We start from the raw sequence: 21,663 nt of genomic DNA on the forward strand, positions 1-21,663 counted from the left end.
TCTGTTTTCTGTTTTACAACAGAATGGTTGTGCTTTACTGCGCTTTCTCACAATGGGTTGGCTAACTCACTTCAAACAATGCACTTCCTATGTGCAGAGCCATCTTTATAGTGTCATGGGCCCCCGGGCAAAGTAATGCGCTGGGGCCCCTACCAGCATGGCCCAAATTTATGCATCTACTCTCAATAATTAAAGTATAAATAGTCAATAGAGTTAAATAAATACAGTATTTATTAGCACTTTCAATAAAATAAATTTTAAACAATAAGAAAACATGGCATAAATCAAAGACTAATTTAACACAAAGGGCCCAGTACAGGGGGATATAGAAGGGCAAAGTAGAGGGTGGGGATCAGGAGGGCAAGATACTGGAATCAGGGGGGGCAAAGTACAGGTTACCAGGACGCTGGCCATCTCAAGAAAGCTTAGTAAAAAGCATGACTATCCTAGCAGATCCGGGACAGTTGGCAAGCATGATGTAATGCAAGATTAGCATGGGGCCCCCCGTGCACCCGGGGCCCCCGGGCAGTGCCCAAGGGTGCCCATGCATTAAGACAGCCCTATGTGGCTGTTAAGCAGGGAGAAACTTGGCACTAGGAAGAGTGGCAAGATAAAGTGGAATACTCTACCTTTAAGCCCTTCTACTTTGCACCATTGTGTTTTTTTTTAGGTGTATCTAAATCCAAGAACAAAAATATAATATATTGCAGCTTGCCAGCCCTTAGATGTGTGGCTGCATTAGTTTTACTTTTTTCACGCTAAGAAGATTTTTAGCAAGTACAGTGGAACCTCGGATTGCGAGTAACGCGGTTAACGAGCGTTTCGAAATACGAGCACTGTATTTTTAAAAGTCCTGACTCGGTTTACGAGTGTTTTCTCGCAAAACTAGCAGGATTCAAGCCACAGCGGTGTGCAGTACTGCGTTTGGCTTGAGGTGGGGGGGGTGCCAGAGCCGAGCGAAGCCGAGCCGATCAGAAACCCTCGGAAATACTCAATTCCCGAGCCTTTCCGAAGTTTTCCAAGTTCAGCCAAGCTGTCCTCGGGCCTTTCCGATTGTTTCCGAGGCTCTCTGGCGCCCCCTCCCCACCTCTGGCCACATGAGGTATTACATGCCATTGAAGTCAATGCGGAACAAATTATCTTAGTTTCCATTGACTTCTATGGGGAAACTCGCTTTGATATGCAAGTACTTTGGATTACGAGCATTCTCCTCGAACGGATTATGCTCGTAATCCAAGGTTCCACTGTACAAAGAATGCCTGTTAATTTTGCCAGAAATCTTGAGTGCTTCTGATCCTGCCAATGACCCGTTTCCTGGCCTAGACTGATGATAACGCTCATTCACTGCACTGTATCCATGAAGGAGCGGTATATTTTCAGAAAATGTGCTTACACTGAAATAATAAAAACTAATGCAGCCATCACATTTAAGGACTGGTAAGCTGCAATAGAATACACTTTTATTCTAAAAAGATATACTAAAAAAAACACAAAGGTACTATTTAGAATGTAAATGTTGCAGAAAGTTGGCCACAAGATAAAAGGATACCTGCCTACTTTCTGATAAAATAATGAGGGACAACATTTGCATGAATTATATCCAAAGGATAACCCCCAGTTACATTGTAGATGCCAGCTGTCTTGAATCTGTCGGGACAGTCCTGCATCTTGGCCCTCTGTCCTGGCAGTGCTGTGTCCCCGGCTATGTCCTGGGATCAAAGCATCAGCCTTATTGGAGTCATTGCACATACACAGTAACTCAAGAAGGCATCGGGCCACCGCTGCATATTTACAGGTTGGGTGGGGTCAACCCATAAAGTGGGCATGATGGGCTGTCTGACTCCCAGTATATTTAGAGGTTGGGTTTGGGCAGGAAACGACCCATAAAGTGGACATGGTGGGCGGTCCCAATATATTTAGAGGTGGAGTCTGGGTGAGACCAACCTGTAAAATGGGCATGATTTGGGCATGCCCAATGGAATGTGAGTGGGCAAAATCCCAACTTTCCTCAGGGTTTACCGTGTCCTGGGGTCCAGGACCACACTGTTGGTAGGTATGAGTTACATGGACCTTGGAGACTTCATACACACAAAAAAGACCCACAATTTGGGTTCTACCACTACGTTTTCTGTAGGGTGCTTTCACACTGCTCCATTGAAAAAAAAGCATTAAAAATTTGGATTTTTCCTACAGCTTACCTGTAAAATCCTTTTCTTGGAGTACATCACGGGACACAGAGCAACCATAATAATGACTCTACGGGTTATACGCCACCTACTGGTGGATGGACACTGGCAGATAGTCAAACAGGAAGTCCTGCCCTATATAACCCCTCCTATACAGGAAGTACCTCAGTTTTGTAGCAAAGCAATGAATATATCAAAAAAGATGGGAGGGACCTCTGTGTCCCGTGATGTACTCCAAGAAAAGGCTGTAGGAAAAATCCCATTTTCTTTATCGTAAATCACGGGACACAGAGCAACCATATTAATGACTATGTGGGATGTCCTAAAGCAGAGGTTCTCAACTCCTGTCCTCGGGACCCACTAACAGGCCAGGTTTGCAAGATAACTGAAATACATCACAGGTGATCTCATTTGCTGCTCAGTGATTGCCGTATTCTAGTCTGCATCTCCCCCAAGGTAATACATAAAACCTGGCCTGTTAGTGGGTCCTGAGGACCGGAGTTCAGAACCTTTGTCCTAAAGCAATGCACTTGAGGGGAGGGAGACAAAATCACAGAAACTGCCACCTGAGAAGGACTTCTACAGCCCGAAACATACTGTCACCAAAGCAGTATCCTCCGTGGCTTTGATATCTATCTGGTAAAATTCTGTGAATGTATGATCAAAAAAGACCACGTAGTGGTCTTAACCACTTGCCGACCGCTGTGCACCGATATACGTCGGCACAATACCAGCGGTGGGCAAATGGGCGTACCTGTGCGTCCCCTTTAATTGGCGGGGCTAGCAGGTGCGCCCCCGCCACGTACAGCGTGACCATGTCTTCGGGTCCCGCGGACTCGGACTCGGGGTCCGCCGGTGTCCCGTGATCATGTCACAGAGCCGCAGAATGGGGAGATGCCTATATAAACAAGGCATTTCCCCGTTCTGCCTAGTGACATGACAGGGATCTACTGCTCCCTGTCATCGGGAGCAGTGATCGCCATCATGTCAGTGGTAGCCCCCCCCCCCACAGTTAGAATCACTCCCTAGGACACACTTAACCCCTTGATCGCCCCCTAGTGTTTAACCCCTTCCTTGCCAGTGTCATTTATACAGTAATCAGTGAATTTTTATAGCACTGATCGCTGTATATATGACAATGGTCCCAAAATAGTTTCAAAAGTGTCCGATGTGTCCGCCATAATGTGGCAGTCATGATAAAAATCGCAGATCACCGCCATTACTAATTAAAAAAAATTAATAATAAAAATGCCAAAAAAATATCCCCTATTTTGTAGACGCTACAACTTTTGCGCAAACCAATCAATATACGCATATTGTGAATTTTTTTTTTACCACAAATATGTAAAAGAATACGTATTGGCCTAAACTGAGAAAGAAATTTGTTTTTTTATATATTTTTGGGGGGTATTTATTAGAGCAAAATGTAAAAAATATTGCATTTTTTTTTCAAAATTGTCACTCTTTTTTTGTTTATAGCGCAAAAAATAAAAACCGCAGAGGTGATCAAATACCACTAAAGGAAAGCTCTATTTGTGGGGAAAAAAAGGACATCGTTTCTGTTTTGGTGTAACGTCGCACGACCGCGCAATTGTCAGTTAAACAGCGCAGTGCCGAATCGCAAAAAATGCTCTGGTCAGGAGGGGGGCAAAATCTTCCGGGGCTGAAGCGGTTAAGAAGCGCACCAAATAAATGGAAAATGCATCAAAAACGCACCATAGTAGCATATTGGGTGCACCTTTTGAATTACAGGTGCGTGATTGGAGTCTGGCAACCAGAAAACGCACCAAAAACATACCAAGAGCGCACATGAGGTTTTTTTTTTTTTTTAACAGAGCAGTGTGAAAAGGCCCTTTTATGATTTTTTTTTTTTTTTTTCAAAATAAAAAAAGTAATATTTTATAGGATAAAAAGTTTAGCGTAACATATCAACTTTTAGTTGATCAAGTGTACATTTTTTTAATAGACGTCTTTACATCACATCAAAACTCCAATGAAGGATATTTGGGAGCTACGTTTGTAATAGAGTCCTCAAGTTGGATAAAGTTTATTGCTGAGTAGGAGTAAGTTTATTTTACGCATCCATAAAAGACGCACATTCGTTTATAGAGCGACGCCCTCTCTGCAAATACTGCGTCTGATTTGCAGTGCAGATCTTCGGAAGGGGAAATAAACCCCGCCTACAAAAATATCGATTTTACAACTATTTGCTTTCATATCACAGATAAGAGAATTTGTACTCGGCTTTGGTAAACATTAGATTATTGTACTCAACTTTGGCAAATATTATTCGATTAATTAAAGCCGGCTCAGTGTTGTAAGGAATAAACTCCACAACCATAAGCCATTGCCTGGAGGATATACAGTATTTTTTTTTTTTTTACCAGTAATACAAGGAAGTCATTTAGAATTTAGAATAGAAGGAAGTAAGATACATTTTCTATCTGTGAACATTAACAAACTATAAAAGGCGACATACGATGTGTGGATGTACTTACTGTTTGTAATTCATTGCGACATCTGCAAAATATTTCCGCCTCTTGCGATACACGTTGTCCTTGAATCCCTACAAAGGGAAGGAAAAGATTTCATAGATAAAACTATAGAAAAAAAAAAAATATTGTGTAATTGCTACAAAAGTGGCTTTGTAATGTAAAGCATCTATTTAAAGAGGAACTTGCAGTCTGCTCACATAATTTGTAATAAAGACATCTTTGCCATTCTGAAGCTTCCCTCCAACCACTTTGCATATTATTTTATATATACTGTGATTCTGTACTTGTCAAATATGCTGCAGAAATCTCCCTTCATTGAGTCTGGCTGCAGCCATTTTAACTGTGGGCAGCTGAAGCTGCTGCCTGTTCACTTCCTGGATTTACACAGAGGCACACTTCCAGCTCTGCAGCTCTCATTGGCCCTCTTATAACTCATCCCCCCTCCCTTCCTGGCAAACTCGCACGAGAGTGAGAGAGAGAGAGAGAGAGAGAGCTGTGCATGATGTCATAAGCCTAGGCTAATGAACAGACTGTCAGGGCTGGGCTCAGCCCTTCCTTCTCAGAGCTGGCCGCTCAGCTGTTGGCTAATTGCCAGCTCCTATCTCTCTCCACAGTTACTCAGCTGTTGATGATATCCTGCTCGTCAGTCCTGCCTACTTGAGCCGTTCAGCCCAGAGGATCTCTGCCTTCGCCCTGGTCAACATCACTAGAGACTATCTCCTGCGTTCCTGTTTAAAGACTGGCTTTGCTGACATCCCTTCTGGCTCCAGATCCTGCTTGCTGTTCCACTACATCGATCCCTGACTTCTGGCTTGGCTGACTATGCGTTCCGGTTACTGAACTTTGGCTATTTTTTGACTACGTTGTTTCTTTTTACTTTTATTCTTAAACAGGTGTGATTTAACTGTACTTCTGTCTCGGTCTGATTTCATGGTTTCTGACACAGACAAGAAACAGGAAGTGGGCTGTATAAGGTATTTACTGGCAGAAAAAAAAATGTTTTTCTATCCAAAGTTAAAACATCAACAAGGGCAGAAGATTTACTAGATGGAAAGATGCAAAAATGACTGAAAGTCCGCTTTAACCTTATGCCTAGCACACTCAATATGAATATCGGACGAAAAAAATAACGCTTTTTGAGCAACTCCCCGATAATCTGATCATTAGTACACACCTTTCGAGAGCCGAACAGTTCATGCGAAAATATCCAAAGGGACAAGCACGAACGAACAATTTTCATGCAATTAGTAAATTATTTGTACGGAAAAAAAATTGCGTGATCAGGACCACGCATGCTCGGAAACAAAAAATATATTATAACACAATACAAAACATTACATCACTTCCGAAGTTGTATTCTGTCATATGAGAATTTTCTTTTTTTTTAAATCAGATTCTTTTTATTTTATATGCAAATAACATTAAAACAATACAAACAAAGTTATTCAAGCAACATCACATAAAACAAAACAAGCACTAAGTAGATTATGTGATGTTGTTTGCATATGAGAATTTTCATAACTTTAGTAACCTATCAGTATTTCGATATGAGACTACCATGTAAAAAAAAAAAAAAGTAAGATCATTCGTCTAATAAAGTGATATTTTAGTTATAATGGGTGCCTGGTGGGAGGAGTTAGCCCCTGATTTTAATTTATATCTTGCCTTGATGCCCAACTCTGCATTGAGGAACATCACTGGATAATAAATGTTTTTGCTAATTTTAATAAAAAATAAATACATTTTTAATTAATACAAATGTGCGTGAAAAAAAATTAAAGCCTTATCTGTTAAAAATGTTGTATGATACATTGGGGGTAAACTAAAAAAAATATTTATGGGGTCGGGAACCGTTGCATCTCCATAATCGAAATCGAGTAGTATCAGAATATCCTAAATAAATCCATACTATGACAAAGGATGTAATCATTGCTTTGTGTCACGTTCTAGAAAATTTTCTAAATTTTTTATTAATACTTACAGGATGATCTGCATCCAGGTCGGATCCATACATCAAAACTCTGTTTGCACATTTGTCCAATTCAGATATCTTGGTGGGAAACCACGGAACACTCTCCATATCTTGAAAAAAAAAAAAAAAATGAAACAATATTAATATTTCCTTCCACAGTTTTATTTTGTCTCCAACATTTTAACAGTTAAAGGGAAAATACTTTTAAGAGGCTAGTATATATGTACATGTATAGTCTAAAAGTTTTTCTTCATTTTTGGATAGAGTAGGGAAGGGTTAATATTCCTTTCAGGTGGTCTGTTTGCTGTTTGTGTCTCCTTGGGTCTATTTCTCTTCACATCCTGTCCCAGAGATGCAACTGGAAGTGACAAAAAGAGGGGAATTTTCCATTCTTGTCACCGTAACAGGTGTCCTTATTGTAAGATTTTCTCTCACCTCTTGTTATGGGGATGACTCAAAAATGTGGAATTCCCCCTGACTTAAAAAAATGGTAAATCTGCCTATGGGGAACACAGACAATAAGAAATTTCCATGCCCCCCCCCCCCCACCCCAAAAAGGAATACATATTTGTAGTACAAATCACTTAGGCAGCCTGGGGTAACAACCATGGCTTCCACCTCCAGACATACAGTACAATTAATGTACGTTGTCACCCTAGGACAGGAAGTGTGTTACTGGCAGGATCACCAGGTGGCAATAAAGGAGAAAAAAAAGCTTAGAAAACAAATTCAGCCACCACTTCTAAGGGCTGATTTACAGTAGCTAAAATACATTTCATTTTGTTTTTAGGTTTTATATCCTTTGAGCTGTGAGAGGGCCAGAGACATGAACTTCTAAGGGAACATTTCACCCATGGAGCCTTGTAGAACTTTATGAAGTTGACAAAGACTTGGCCCCATGTTGTCCATTTAAAACCTTAATTTTTGGGTGGTCCCCACTGGCAAAAATATAAAGTTATTTTTGTAATTTTATATAAAAATGTTTGGTTATTTGGCTGCATTAAAGTAAAATTTTTTGGTAATTTTATGTAAAACAGTGTTTCACTATTTAGCTGCATTAAAGTAAAGTTTATTGTAATTTAAAAGAAAAATTGTTTCACTATTTGGCTACATTGAAGTTAAAGTTTTTTGTAATTTAATAAAAAAAAAAATTTCACTATTTGGCTGCATTAAAGTTACATTTTTTGGTAATTTTATGTAAAACAATGTTTCACTATGTTGCTGCATTAAAGTAAAGTTTCTTGTAATTTTATATTTTTTTTTTTCACTATTTGGCTATGTTGGAAGGCAACATGGTCTAATGTCATATTTGTGGAGTCTCTCTGTCGATGTTACTGCATTTATTGGTAACAGTGTTTTGGTATTATCCAGAGTTTGAATTGGATCTGTCATAGATCTGGTACATATATGTTTCCTATTCCCAAAGATCAGCCATGCTGATACTTGCAGTTCCATGGCTTTAAAGGGTAAAGGTCTGATGTTCTTCCTGGTTGATACCAGGTCTGGAATGTAACGAGTTGCACATCAAAGCTTTGGAGCATATCTGAAAGAAGAGATCAGGCCTCCAAGGCTGAACAAAACTTGGCTCTGGACCGTCTTTATTTATAACGCTATGCAAGCAAGCTTAAAAGGGACCATAGCTGACAAGATGATTGATGAATGTCCTGCTACAGAAGATCAAAAGATCAAAGGCATTGAAGATTGACCAGGATACATAGACATGGACAATGCTGCCCCTAGAGGCCAATACAGCAGGACAGACAGTAATATAATATATTGAGGAGGACTGCCCCATAAATACTGTGATTCATCAAAAAAGTCTAGATGGGATGGCAATGGGGTTGGGTCTGGATGGCGTATGTTTGAAGTATAAAGGGCTGAACAAGTTAGAGAGCTCCCTTTTTTTGCCATCCTGAGCTCAGTCGACGAAACAATCTCTTGAGGAAAGCATTGTGATAAATATCTTTGATGTTCTTTTGTGATATACTCTGTATAATTCTCTATAGTATTTCCATGCTAGCATATTCCTATTTCCTTGGGAAATAAATAAGACATTGTTTTACTAAGCAGTGTATTTGTTTTCATAGCTAACCTTATATCATTGTGCTTATCAGAGTTTTAATAGACTAGCTAACTATGGGAATAGACAAGTTAATACATATATGCAACAAATAGATGTAATCCATAACCACCCTCGAATAATATTTATTGTACCAATTACTTCAGGCTACATTAAAGTTTTTTGTAATTTAATATATAAAAAAAAAAGTTTCACTATTTGGCTGCATTAAAGTTACATTTTTTTGGTAATTTTGGTAATTTTATGTAAAACAATGTTTCACTATTTGGCTGCATTAAAGTGAAGTTTCTTGTAATTTTATAAAAAAAAGTTTCACTATTTGGCTACATTAAAGTTAAAGCTTTTTGTAATTTAATATATAAAAAAAAGTTTCACTATTTGGCTGCATTAAAGTTAAAGTTTTTTGTAATTTAATATATAAAAAAAAGTTTCACTATTTGGCTACATTTAAGTTAAAGTTTTTTGTAATTTAATATATAAAAAAAAGTTTCACTATTTGGCTGCATTAAAGTTAAGGTTTTTTGTCATTTCACGTATATAAAAAATGTTTCACTATTTGACAGCATTAAAATTAAAGTTATTTGTAATTTTATTTAAAAAAATGTTTCACCAAGTTACATTTTTTATAATTTCATATTAAAAAATATCACTATTTGGCTGTATTAAGTTACATTTTTTGTAATTTTATGTAAACAAAATGTTTCACTATTTGGCTGCATTAAAGTTACATTTTTTGGTAATTTTATGTAAAACAATGTTTCACTATTTGACAGCATTAAAATTAAAGTTATTTGTAATTTTAAATAAAAAAATGTTTCACTATTTGGCTGCATTAAGTTATATTTTTTGTACTTTTATATAAAAAATGTTTCACTATTTGGCTGCATTAAAGTAAAGTTTCTTGTAATTTTATATAAAAAATGTTTCACTATTTGGCTGCATTAAAGTAAAAAAATATGGATGCAGCAGCATTCTACTCTATTGCATACATGCCCCTTTCTTGATTTGATTCTGGCAAAAATAGTGATATGTATATTTTTTTATTTATTTTATTTTATTTTATATTTTATTATTATTATACAACGGCCTAGAATATCGTTGCACCTTAGTGTATTGGAGCATCAAGATCAGGATGTGCCTGCAAGCACCTTAGAGCTCAAATTGCCACCAAATTCAGCTTCAGCTACCCCGGGTGGAATAAAAATTCTGGCATTAAAATAATATCATGGGAAATTATGGAAGCCAGATAACCGGTCTGGGCCTGCTCACCATCCTCCTCCACGCAGAAGCTGTCCGCCGGATTCATGGTGATCAGGTTGACGTGCGGCCGCAGCAGTTGGATGATCTCATTCAGCTGTTCTCTGTTGCTGTCACAGTCCAGGAAAATCTCGAACTCCGAGTTCCTTCTCTTCGACTTCCGAGATTCAATGTGAATCAGATTTACATGTTTTTCCTGATAAATAGGAGGTCACAATCAATATGGGCAAGCTGTGCGTTCTTTGCATCAGATAGGCACACAGTAAATATATTAATGATATACTGGTATATTACACAATATATTATTTATTATATTAATATATATTGAATAAGTATATTATTATTCTTCACCAACCCCCAGGATGAGAACCACTGCTTTAGCACTATGAAGTAAAAGCACATTAAAAGAAGGGAGTCCCATTAGTAAGTTTAGGAATACAAATCGGATTTCCCCTGAAGAGCTAGCACTTTATTTCACCTTCTAACCATTAGGAAGTTCCTGGGATGACCGTACCTGAAAAAGTTTAAGTGCCTTCACAAGTCCACCGACTTCATTCTTCAGGGAGAAGATGACAGACGCTCGTCCCTTTTCAGCCACGCTATCATTATTTTCCTTGTTGTCTTCGATCTTCATATAATTGGATTTGTTGAACTAGAAGAAAAGGTGAAGGATCTGACAATGACATCATCGCTACTAAAAACAACATCCTTGTGGATTATACAGCCGGCTATCTACAATACCGACCTTATCCCTTATTATTCAAACACTTGTGTCATACCTTGAGAGTTTACAGTACAGAGCTTGTAGGCTTAATTCACAAAGCTGACATACCGAGATAAGGATCATTCTTTGTTTATAAAAGTGACCGTTATTTTCAGTCCAATGAGAATAAAAATGACTGTTATTTTCAGTCCAATGAGAATTAAAATGACCGTTATTTTCAGTCCAATGAGAATAAAAATGACCGTTATTTTCAGTCCAAAGAGAATAAACATGTCTGTTATTTTCAGTCCAATGAGAATAAAAATGACCGTTATTTTCAGTCCAATGAGAATAAAAATGACGGTTATTTTCAGTCCAATGAGAATTAAAATGACCGTTATTTTCAGTCCAATGAGAATAAAAATGACCGTTATTTTCAGTCCAAAGAGAATAAACATGTCTGTTATTTTCAGTCCAATGAGAATAAAAATGACCGTTATTTTCAGTCCAAAGAGAATAAAAATGACTGTTATTTTCAGTCCAATGAGAATTAAAATGACCGTTATTTTCAGTCCAATGAGAATAAAAATGACCGTTATTTTCAGTCCAAAGAGAATAAAAATGTCTGTTATTTTCAGTCCAATGAGAATAAAAATGACGGTTATTTTCAGTCCAAAGAGAATAAAAATGTCTGTTATTTTCAGTCCAAAGAGAATAAAAATGACTGTTATTTTCAGTCCAATGAGAATAAAAATGACGGTTATTTTCAGTCCAAAGAGAATAAAAATGACTGTTATTTTCAGTCCAATGAGAATAAAAATGACCGTTATTTTCAGCCCAATGAGAATAAAAATGACAGTTATTTTCAGTCCAATGAGAATAAAAATGACAGTTATTTTCAGTCCAATGAGAATAAAAATGACCGTTATTTTCAGTCCAATGAGAATAAAAATGACCGTTATTTTTAGTCCAATGAGAATAAAAAATGACAGTTATTTTCAGTCCAATGAGAATAAAAATTCTTAGATAAGATCTTCTAAAGAAAATTATTTCGAAATTCGACCCATGTATGGCCTGCCTTAGCTTGGTCCTAGTTTTCTCTCAGGCCATGGCTGGTGTGTGCCACCCGAACTGCAGCTTCTTATCTTTTTCTACCTTTACTTTAGCCATCAGGCTGCTAAAAGCCATCATTTGACAGACTAAAAATGACCGTTATTTTCAGTCCACTAAGCATACAAATGACCATTATTTTCAGTCCAATGAGAATAAAAATGACTGTTATTTTCAGTCCAATGAGAATAAAAATGACAGTTATTTTCAGTCCAATGAAAATAAAAATGACAGTTATTTTCAATCCAATGAGAATAAAAATGACAGTTATTTTTAGTCCAATGAGAATAAAAATGACAGTTATTTTCAGTCCAATGAGAATAAAAATTCTTAGATAAGATCATCTAAAGAAAATTCTTTTGAAATTCGGCCCATGTATGGCCTGCCTTAGCTTGGTCCTAGTTTTCTCACCGGTCATGGCTGGGGTGTGCCACCCGAATTGCAGCTTCTTATCTTTTTCTACCTTTACTTTAGCCATCAGGCTGCTAAAAGCCATCATTTGACAGACTATTTTTGTCCATAAGTTGATTGGCCTATTGTGTACAGTTGTCATTTGTTTTGACATGTTAATGGCCCTTGTTAATGTACCACTCCCAGTGTGGAAGCATTTCCTATATATGATGGCTGTTATGTTACATATGATGGCTATTGTAATACTCGATTTATTAAAATATTTGAATACAAAATAAACAAAATAGAAATAACAAAAAAAAGACAGATATTTTCAGTCCAATGAGAATAAAAATGACAGATATTTTCAGTCCAAGTAGAAAAAAAATGACAGATATTTTCAGTCCAATGAGAATAAAAATGACAGTTATTTTCAGTCCAATGAGAATGAAAATCCATCTAGGATGGAAAAGGACCTGGAGGTCCCAGTAGATGATAGGCTCAGCAATGGCATGCAATGCCAAACTGCTGCTAAAAAAGCAAACAGAATATTGGCATTAAAAAGGGGATCAACTCCAGAGATAAAATGATAATTCTCCCGCTCTACAAGACTCTGGCCCGGCTGCACTTGGAGTATGCTGTCCAGTTCTGGGCACCAGTCCTCAGGAAGGATGTACTGGAATTGGAGCGAGTACAAAGAAGGGCAACAAAGCTAATAAAGGGTCTGGAGGATTTTAGTTATGAGGAAAGGTTGCGAGCACTGAACTTATTCTCTCTGGAGAAGAGACGCTTGAGAGGGGATATGATTTCCATATACAAATACCGTACTGGTGACCCCACAATAGGGATAAAACTTTTCTGTGGAAGGGAGTTTAACAAGACACGTGGCCACTCATTAAAATTAGAAGAAAAGAGGTTTAAAAATAAACTACGTAGAGGGTTCTTTACTGTAAGAGCGGCAAGGATGTGGAATTCCCTTCCACAGGCGGTGGTCTCAGCGGGGAGCATCAATAATTTCAAGAAACTATTAGATAAGCACCTGCAACCGCAACATACAGGGATATATAATGTAATACTGACATATAATCACACACATAGGTTGGACTTGATAGACTTGTGTCTTTTTTCAACCTCACCTACTATGTAACTATGTAAGATATTTTCAGTCCAATGAGAATAAAAATGACCTTTATTTTCAGTCCAATGAGAATAAAAATGACAGTTATTTTCAATCCAATGAGAATAAAAATGACCTTTATTTTCAGTCCAATGAGAATAAAAATGATAGTTATCTTCAGTCCAATGAAAATAAAAAATGACAGAAAATTTTCAGTCCCATGAGAATAAAAATGTCAGTCATGTTCCTAAAAACAGAGATCCTAGTCCATGTGTCAAGCTTTGTAGAATGAGACATATATTTGAAAAAATTAGCTTACCCCTCCACCCAACTATCCGGGAACTCAACTGACACTATCACTTAAAAAGGCATAGTAAATAAAGCAATTAATCAGACATCCACCAAACATTCACTGCAGGTGAATTCTCCTGCTGTCTTTAATGACAATGATTGATTCACCTTCAGTAACTGTTTAGTGAAAGTCATGTTCACTGGTTTATAAAAATATGTAAATAAGTGTATGTAGACCCCAGATGTATTCTTCAGCATGTTTGGCATCCCATCTCACTGTATACAATTGTTTTAAGCAAATATTCATTTTGTTTGTCTGTTGCAAAGTTTCATACCTGGAGCTGTAGTGCCCCTGGAAGACGTCACCTCTGACGAAACGGCGTAGGGAGGAGCGACGTGCTGACGTCACCACGATCCTCGCTGATCCCGGAAGCTATGGGCAGCAGTGTGCAGCCAGCCGGCAACTTTTTTTATGCGTATCTTATATCTTCAACATTGTTAGTGTGATTCCTTTTACCTTTACTTTTAATAAAGTGTTTAAATTTGTTACGCTATGGGAGCTTTTGTTACTTATATTTACATGGGAAACGAGTGACTATTCGCCATGCAGAGGATTCCTGCCACAGAGGTCCATGAGTGTCAGTTTACGGTCCATACCTGAGGCTGGGGTCAACAGCCGTATGCCTGCTTGATCTCCTGAAAAGAGATCTAAGGAGTCGGTAAGGGGCCATTTTCTACATAGGTGGAGGAGCTTTTCTGTCACCACTGAATCCTGGGTGATTTAGCCATATGTCACATACCATTCGGATGCTTACCACTCTCTCCCTGGCAAAGACTTTGCACATTTATGAACTGTACACTCCATGTACTCTGCATCTTGGACTTTATGTTGTTCACTGTCATCTTTACCTAGCTTGTTCACATCATCTCACTGGTTTTATGTCACACATTGCAGCGCAGCCTTTTTTTAGTTTTGACCTGCTGGTAACATTCCTTCCAATCTCAGGCTGACAACACTAATTTAGCAAAGTTGTCAGCCTGTCATGCCAGCTCCTTCAAATGGCCACCTGGCTGACTATATGATAGACATGATAGGCAGCAAAAATGTCCAACTGAAAGAGCTTGCACAGTATCCTGCCAATGTTGCGGCTAATTGAGAGGCAGTGACTTGGGGGTCTATTTTATAAAAAGCAGCATCTTCACAGCCATTGCAAATTATCCCCGTAATGTGTCTAATATGTGTATTTCTTATAATCATCAGCGCCATCTAGTGGCCATAATGCCGTATTTTCCTTATTGAGGTATTTCGGGAAAATACTGAATTATGACCACTAGATGGAGCTGACAATCATAGGAAACACACATATTAGGCACATCATGGAGACTATTCACGAGGGCTGTGCCAATGCTGAGACATTCGTACAATTAATGTTTTATAAATAGATAGATTTGTCAGTCTACAACAGGGATATGCAATTAGCGGACCTCCAGCTGTTGCAGAACTACAAGTCCCATGAGGCATAGCAAGACTCTGACAGCCATAAGCATGACACCCAGAGGCAGAGGCATGATGGGACTTGTAGCTGGAGGTCCGCTAATTGCATATCCCTGGTCTACAACATTAAAAAAAAAAACAAAGTGCTGGTACTGGCAGGGTCCCCCAAAAACTTTTCAGATTCAGAATAAAAGCAATAGATTCAGCTAAAAGTATTTGTTTAAGAAAACTGTATAAAGTGTAATGCAATGTCAAATATACTTAAAAAAAGATTTTGGGTTTAAATACACATGCAAATTGAACGAAATGTCATTTTTTAAGGGATTAGTGCCTGTATTGTCAGCACCATCTAGTGGCCAAAATATATATATATAGTTTTCTGAAATGCCTCCATGAGAAAATATACCACTAGGTGGAGCCAATGATACAAGAATTAATCTCTTAGAAAAATCACGGTGACATTTTGTGCAGCTTGCGATAATGCTTCTCACATTCATGCAAATGTTTCATAAATAGACCCCTGTCTGCAATTTCTTCTATACTACATACACGTTAAAACAAGGATTCTTGACTATTAGCTGTACCTACAGCTATCTACCAACATTTCATTTATATTTACAAAGTTTTGACTACCGTTGTGACTTTATAAGGTCAGCTGCAGCTTATAGGTCCACAAATGTGCAAAAAAAAATTTTTTTTTTGATGTTGCAACCACTGCGCCTAAAAATCTGAAAACCCAGCTGGCATTGCCAATGAGCCGTTGCCAATCTTTTATGTACTTATAATAAGATATCTAGCAAATGCCGAAAAAACAAAACTTCACCTGCATCTAGTACATCATATACTTCAAATTCTACAACATGCACAAACACTTAACATATTTAAAGAGAAGTTATACCTGAAATACTACCATACGTTAAATAGAAGCCAATGGGACAAGTTGGTGAGGAGCTTCAGATCGGGTCTGATCACTGATGTGCATGACACAGGAATAAGATATTTAGGCTCAGATATCGGCAATATATAGATAAGGTATGGGAAGATCGGGAGGGGGGGGGGGGGGCACCTGCAACACCTAACTATAGATGAAACATGTATTGCAGCTGCAACATGTGTTTACTTAACACACATCTTAGTGTAGACCTGATCTTACACCTGGACGTTGCCATAGTTCTCCAGAATAATAAAGGAAGGTCATAAATACTATGTATAGGAGTTAATGATTTTCCTGCTTAATATGTTTGCAGGTAAGGTGGAGGAAAGCTTTAAACTCAAGCTGGAGAAGCAGCAGGACTTCAGAGCAGCAGATGAACTGCCGTAACCTTCTTAGCCCGTCTACAGACACGATCACCCATAATCCCAAGGCAGTCTGGTGAGAAAATGTTCCAGCCCTGGCGGACGCCGGGTCAGAGATCCAGCCCAAGTTACGTGTTCTTCTTACTAGATCAGTGATGGCGAACCTTTTTGAGCCCCGAGTGCCCAAACTGCAAAGTAAAAACCAACTTATTTATTTCAAAGTGCCAACCATCGCCATGCAGCACATCGCACATCTCCATCACACCGTAAACTTCTAGCGCATATTATGTATTTGCCTTCAGCTCACACCTCTCTGTTGTCCGGCCACATCACAAAAGTGAGCTACAGCACATTATACATCGCCATGTAACTCATAGCACACCTCCCCATCATGCATCACACCCCTCCATGCAGCTCATGGCACACTTTCCTCTCCATCACACATCTGGTCCTTCCTCTGCAACTCACCCCCCCCCCCACTCTGCTGTGGTAAGGCAAGTGGTGCAGTGAAACTCATGTAGCTCCGCTTGCTCCCTCTGCCCATACACACCTCTCCTGCTATCACTATAGTACAGGACATGGTCACGTGGCCAGTGGCGTCGGCAGGGGGGGGCTGACGGTGGCTGGAGCCCCGAGTGGGTCCCCGAAAAGCCCCGGGTCTCGGGCATGCACAGTTTTGTTATTAGCCCCAAGCCCGAGCGCCGCCGCTGAATGGGGACCGATCTGACCCGAGTGACATAGCAAGTCCTGCCTTCTGGAGCCTGCAGCGCCTTTGATGGACGTTCCACTGGTCCAAAGCGGGGACCGCGGTGTGTGTTAAGTCCATCATAGGCGCTGTAGGCTCCAGAAGGTGGGAATTACAATGCAGCCTCCGCGCCACTGTGAGAAGATCCCCACTCGGCGCTCGGGCAGGCGGCTCTCCTCTCCTGTTGTGTGTCATGGCTCTGGCTGCCTGGAGTGCCTGCTGTCTACTCTATGGGTGCACCGCACACTACGACTGAACTGCAGGAGGAGGTCACGTCACCTGAAGTCTGGTGGTCAGGTAGGTCAGTGTATCATGTCAGTGTGGGTCAGTGTGTGTCAGGTAGGTCAGTGTGTGTCAGGTAGGTCAGTGTATGTCAGGTAGGTCAGTGTATGTCAGTGTGTGTCAGTTTATGTCAGGTAGGTGAGTGTAATGGTCAGTATATGTTAGGTAGGTGAGTGTAATGGTCAGTGTATGTCAGGTAGGTCAGTGTATGTCAGTGTGTGTCAGTTTATGTCAGGTAGGTGAGTGTAATGGTCAGTATATGTTAGGTAGGTGAGTGTAATGGTCAGTATATGTTAGGTAGGTCAGTGTAATGGTCAGTGTATGTCAGGTAGGTCAGTGTGTGTCAGGTAGGTCATTGTATCATGTCAGTGTGGGTCAGTGTACTGTATGTCAGTGTACGACAGGTAGGTCAGTGTGGGTCAGGTAGGTCAGTGTGTGTCAGGTAGGTGAGTGTAATGGACAGTGTGGGTCAGGTAGGTCAGTGTATGTCAGGTAGGTGAGTGTAATGGTCAGTGTGGGTCAGTGTGCGTTTAGGTAACACACACCACCACCACCCCCCCCCCCCCGCCCCCGGTGCTGGGCTGAGACTTCGGGCTGAAGCCCCTGGTTTTATTTGCCACCTAGCAATGCCCCTGCACGTGGTGCGGCTCATCACCGGCCGCTCCAGCCTCATCTCTGGTCTTGCTCACCAATGGAACTAAGCGGTTGCACACAGGCGACCCCCAGACAAACAAACGCACACTTCTCCTTCCGCGCCAGTCAGTTGGCTCTTCATTCCCTGGCCGAGGGAGGTGATTGGCCAGCTTGTGAGTCGGTCCCGCAGCACTTTCTCCAAAGAGTTGTCTGCTGAGTCAATGTGCTGTGTGTGTGATCCGGAGGAGGTAGGCACTAGGCACTTTGTCCTCCTACTGAAGTGTGGGGAGCCTTTGTGTGCCCGGAGCTTCTGCGTGCCCACAGAGGGGGCTCTGCGTGCCTTAGGTTCACCATCACTGCACTAGACGATCTTACAAAATTATGTCCTGAGATTAAAGAACCATGAATTTAGATTAAATCCAAAAATATTTGAGCTAATTAAAAAAAAAAACTTATGGGTTGAGCTGCTACTTATAGGATTCCACTAGTACTTTTTGGAAAGTTTGCCACCTTTTGGGTCTCCAGTTGAATGGCAATGAGTCCCAGCAAATGCTGTAGACAGGTTGGGCTTCTACATTTGAATATTATAATATTATGAATGACCATTGTTTTATAGGAAGCCTGTATTAGAAGAACATGATGCCCCTCCTTTCTGTACTTTCTGGGTCACGGACATGGAGCAAACGTTTAAAAAGTCAGAGTTAGAGTGTATATCCAGCAAAAACTTTTTTTTAGTTTTGGATGGATTAAGGAAGGATGGAGAACCCGGTCAGGTTTTTGCAGCTATTTTGGGCTTGCAACCTGTAGAGCAGATGGAGGTGGATCACTTTTCAGAGAGTAGCTAAGCATCGGCTTTCAGGTGTTCAGGATCCTGCTGCCTCCTAAATAATATGTTTTTGGGTGAGCGGCAATTTGAATTGGAGCTAACACACCACCACTATGAGCCAAGTCCCATTGACTCAAAATGGCAAATATGACACGTGCTGCTGCATGTCCACTCAACAAGCCAACAATAAATTTGCCATGGCATGCATAGAGCCCCCTTCGGCTGTATGGTAAGTTTTAGGTGGGTGGTCAGTAATACTGTGGCTCAACCGCATGTTTTTAGGTCACCCTAATCGCCCATGTGAAAGGACCCTTAGAGAGATTTCCCCTCATATCCTGACCCATTGACAATGTTTTAGCATACGTGGTTTAGAATTTACAGAATACACTGTGTTGTTGTGTCAAAGAGGAAGCCCTGATAAAGGGGAGTGTTTGAACACGAAACGAGTTGGCGCTCTTATTCTACTAATTAGTCAATAAAAATACATTTTGGATCTATGATCATTGATGTGAAGCCCTCACTGCTTCTTACATATTTGAGATCTTCATCAAGACCCCTCGTCTTTTGGGGGTGCTTTGATATATGTCTCATCAAAGTGTTTAATTTTAATTAATGATACTGGTCATCCACAACACTGGCTATCACCTTTTGTATGTCCCCCCAGCTTTTTCTACCTGCCTGTGTTTCTGTGGCAGATTTTCCAGTGAAACTGCTGTCAATGGGACAGGAAGCGAGGGTAAATCTCTATAGTGGAGCCTTGGATAGCACTAAAATCCCAACAAAGGTTCTAATCCTTTGCCACTCTATCCAAAATTAGAGCAAAAGTTTTTGGCTTGACATAGACTTTGAAGCAGAACACCTCATCAGCAAACTTGTTTCAGGTGAAGGACTCAGGAGAAGTCATTGGGCTAGCATGACAGCCAGAAAACTGCCATTTGCTGAAGGAGAGGTCAACAATGGTAGCCGTTATACAGTACATCTCTAGTTACAGGTGTTCTTTGAATTTAGAACTTGTAAAGTGGACCTTACACCTCTTTTTTCATAACTTTAGCTCATTGCATCCTCACCTAGACACTGCCTTCCCCCTCCCGCCATGGATACATCTATAGATAGATATTTAGATAGATAGATAGATAGATAGATAGATAGATAGATAGATAGATAGATAGATAGATAGATAGATAGATAGATAGATAGATAGATAGATAGATAGATAGATAGATAGATAGATGGCTAGATACAGAAATATGCATGTCTATATTCTATCTATCTACTAATAATTTCTCTTAGGATTAATAAAGTATTCTGAATATGAATTATCTATAGGTAATAGATAGATAGATAGATAGATAGATAGATAGATAGATAGATAGATAGATAGATAGATAGATAGATAGATAGATAGATAGATAGATAGAAGAACTATGAATTCTATATTCCATCTAATTATTAGTAATTTCCCTTGGGATTAATAAAGTATTCTGAATATGAATTATCTATAGGTAATTAATAGATGAAGGGAGAATAGATAGATAGATAGATAGATAGATAGATAGATAGATAGATAGATAGATAGATAGATAGATAGATAGATAGATAGATTTTTGTTAAAATATGTTTCTAAAAAGCACAGCAAAAAAAAAAGTACATATCTATCCCATCTATTACCACTTATCACAAAAAAAAATCCCAAAATATATTGAAGAATAAGTTCCATGAAGACACGGATAGAAGGAGGGAGTCCACACCTACCTCATTGTTCATATGGTTGTCATCGAAGTTGGTGTTCATGGAGTCGAAGGACTTGACTCTCCGGGGTCTCTCGGCTCGCCGGGTGTACATGCCTCTCCGCTGGGCTCTGGAGGGGTAGGTGCTCGCTGGATGCTGCTGGTCCTGAGTGCTGGTGTCACTGGGTGCTTACTGTCACCCTGCTGCCAGCTACAAGTATTTATACTGAGGAGGGGGGAGGGGACAGCCTAATCCTTTCCAAAAGCAAATGGAAAAAATGGGAGAGATCAACGTCAAAGGTGACATTAACAGCATCCCCTTACTATTTGAAGGGGGGGGGGGGGAGAGAAAAGGAGAAAAACAGGATGACGACATTCAACTCAAAAAGTGAGAAAGGAGGATGTTTTGGAAAAATATTATTACATTATTAATGAATTGGATTAAAGACCAATAGAACACATACATGTAACATTATTGGTAGATAGATAGATAGATAGATAGATAGATAGATAGATAGATAGATAGATAGATAGATAGATAGATAGATAGATAGCACTAATAATCTTTTATATGCTTGGGACAAACAGAGATCTATACTGATTATATATATATATATAATGGAATAGACTGGACTACTTGGTATTTCTCTCTGCTGTCACTCTTCTATGTTTTAATGATAGATAGCTAGATAGATAGATAGATAGATAGATAGATAGATAGATAGATAGATAGATAGATAGATAGATAGATAGATAGACAGACAGATAGATAGATAGATAGATAGATATGGATAGAAGAGGCCCCTTTGTTCTCTCAGAGTCAGATCTTATTGGAGAAGACACTATCACCCCGGGGGGGGTTTAAATCTCTGATTCATTAATACAGATCCGCGGTCGGTCATATCTCATAGTGACTCCATTGATCAGAATGTCATCTCTGGAACTTTTAATTGATTTAACCCCACCACCTTTTTTCTGAGACTCTGAAAGGCAGCAGCTGTCCAGATGACAGATCCCATTCATGGAGCTCTCCACCATCAAAGGTGCTGAAACTCCTT

General features: G+C 39.5%; 1 protein-coding gene across 1 annotated transcript in view; it reads right to left on the bottom strand.

The window, feature by feature from the left end:
- TPH1 (tryptophan hydroxylase 1) overlaps nucleotides 1-20,801 on the bottom strand; it is a 36,185-nt gene extending 15,384 nt beyond the window's left edge. The window contains exons 1-5 of the mRNA XM_073604107.1: nucleotides 20,631-20,801; nucleotides 10,505-10,642; nucleotides 10,003-10,186; nucleotides 6,663-6,763; nucleotides 4,685-4,752 (exon numbers count right to left, since the gene is read on the bottom strand). Coding sequence (XP_073460208.1) covers nucleotides 4,685-4,752; nucleotides 6,663-6,763; nucleotides 10,003-10,186; nucleotides 10,505-10,642; nucleotides 20,631-20,720 — 581 coding nt within the window. The 5' untranslated portion in view covers nucleotides 20,721-20,801. The remainder of the gene's footprint in view (nucleotides 1-4,684; nucleotides 4,753-6,662; nucleotides 6,764-10,002; nucleotides 10,187-10,504; nucleotides 10,643-20,630) is intronic.
- Nucleotides 20,802-21,663: the final 862 nt, after the last annotated feature.

The sequence above is a fragment of the Aquarana catesbeiana genome, linkage group LG11 (assembly GCF_042186555.1).
Source record: "Aquarana catesbeiana isolate 2022-GZ linkage group LG11, ASM4218655v1, whole genome shotgun sequence".
In the NCBI taxonomy this organism is placed as follows: Eukaryota; Metazoa; Chordata; class Amphibia; order Anura; family Ranidae; genus Aquarana; species Aquarana catesbeiana.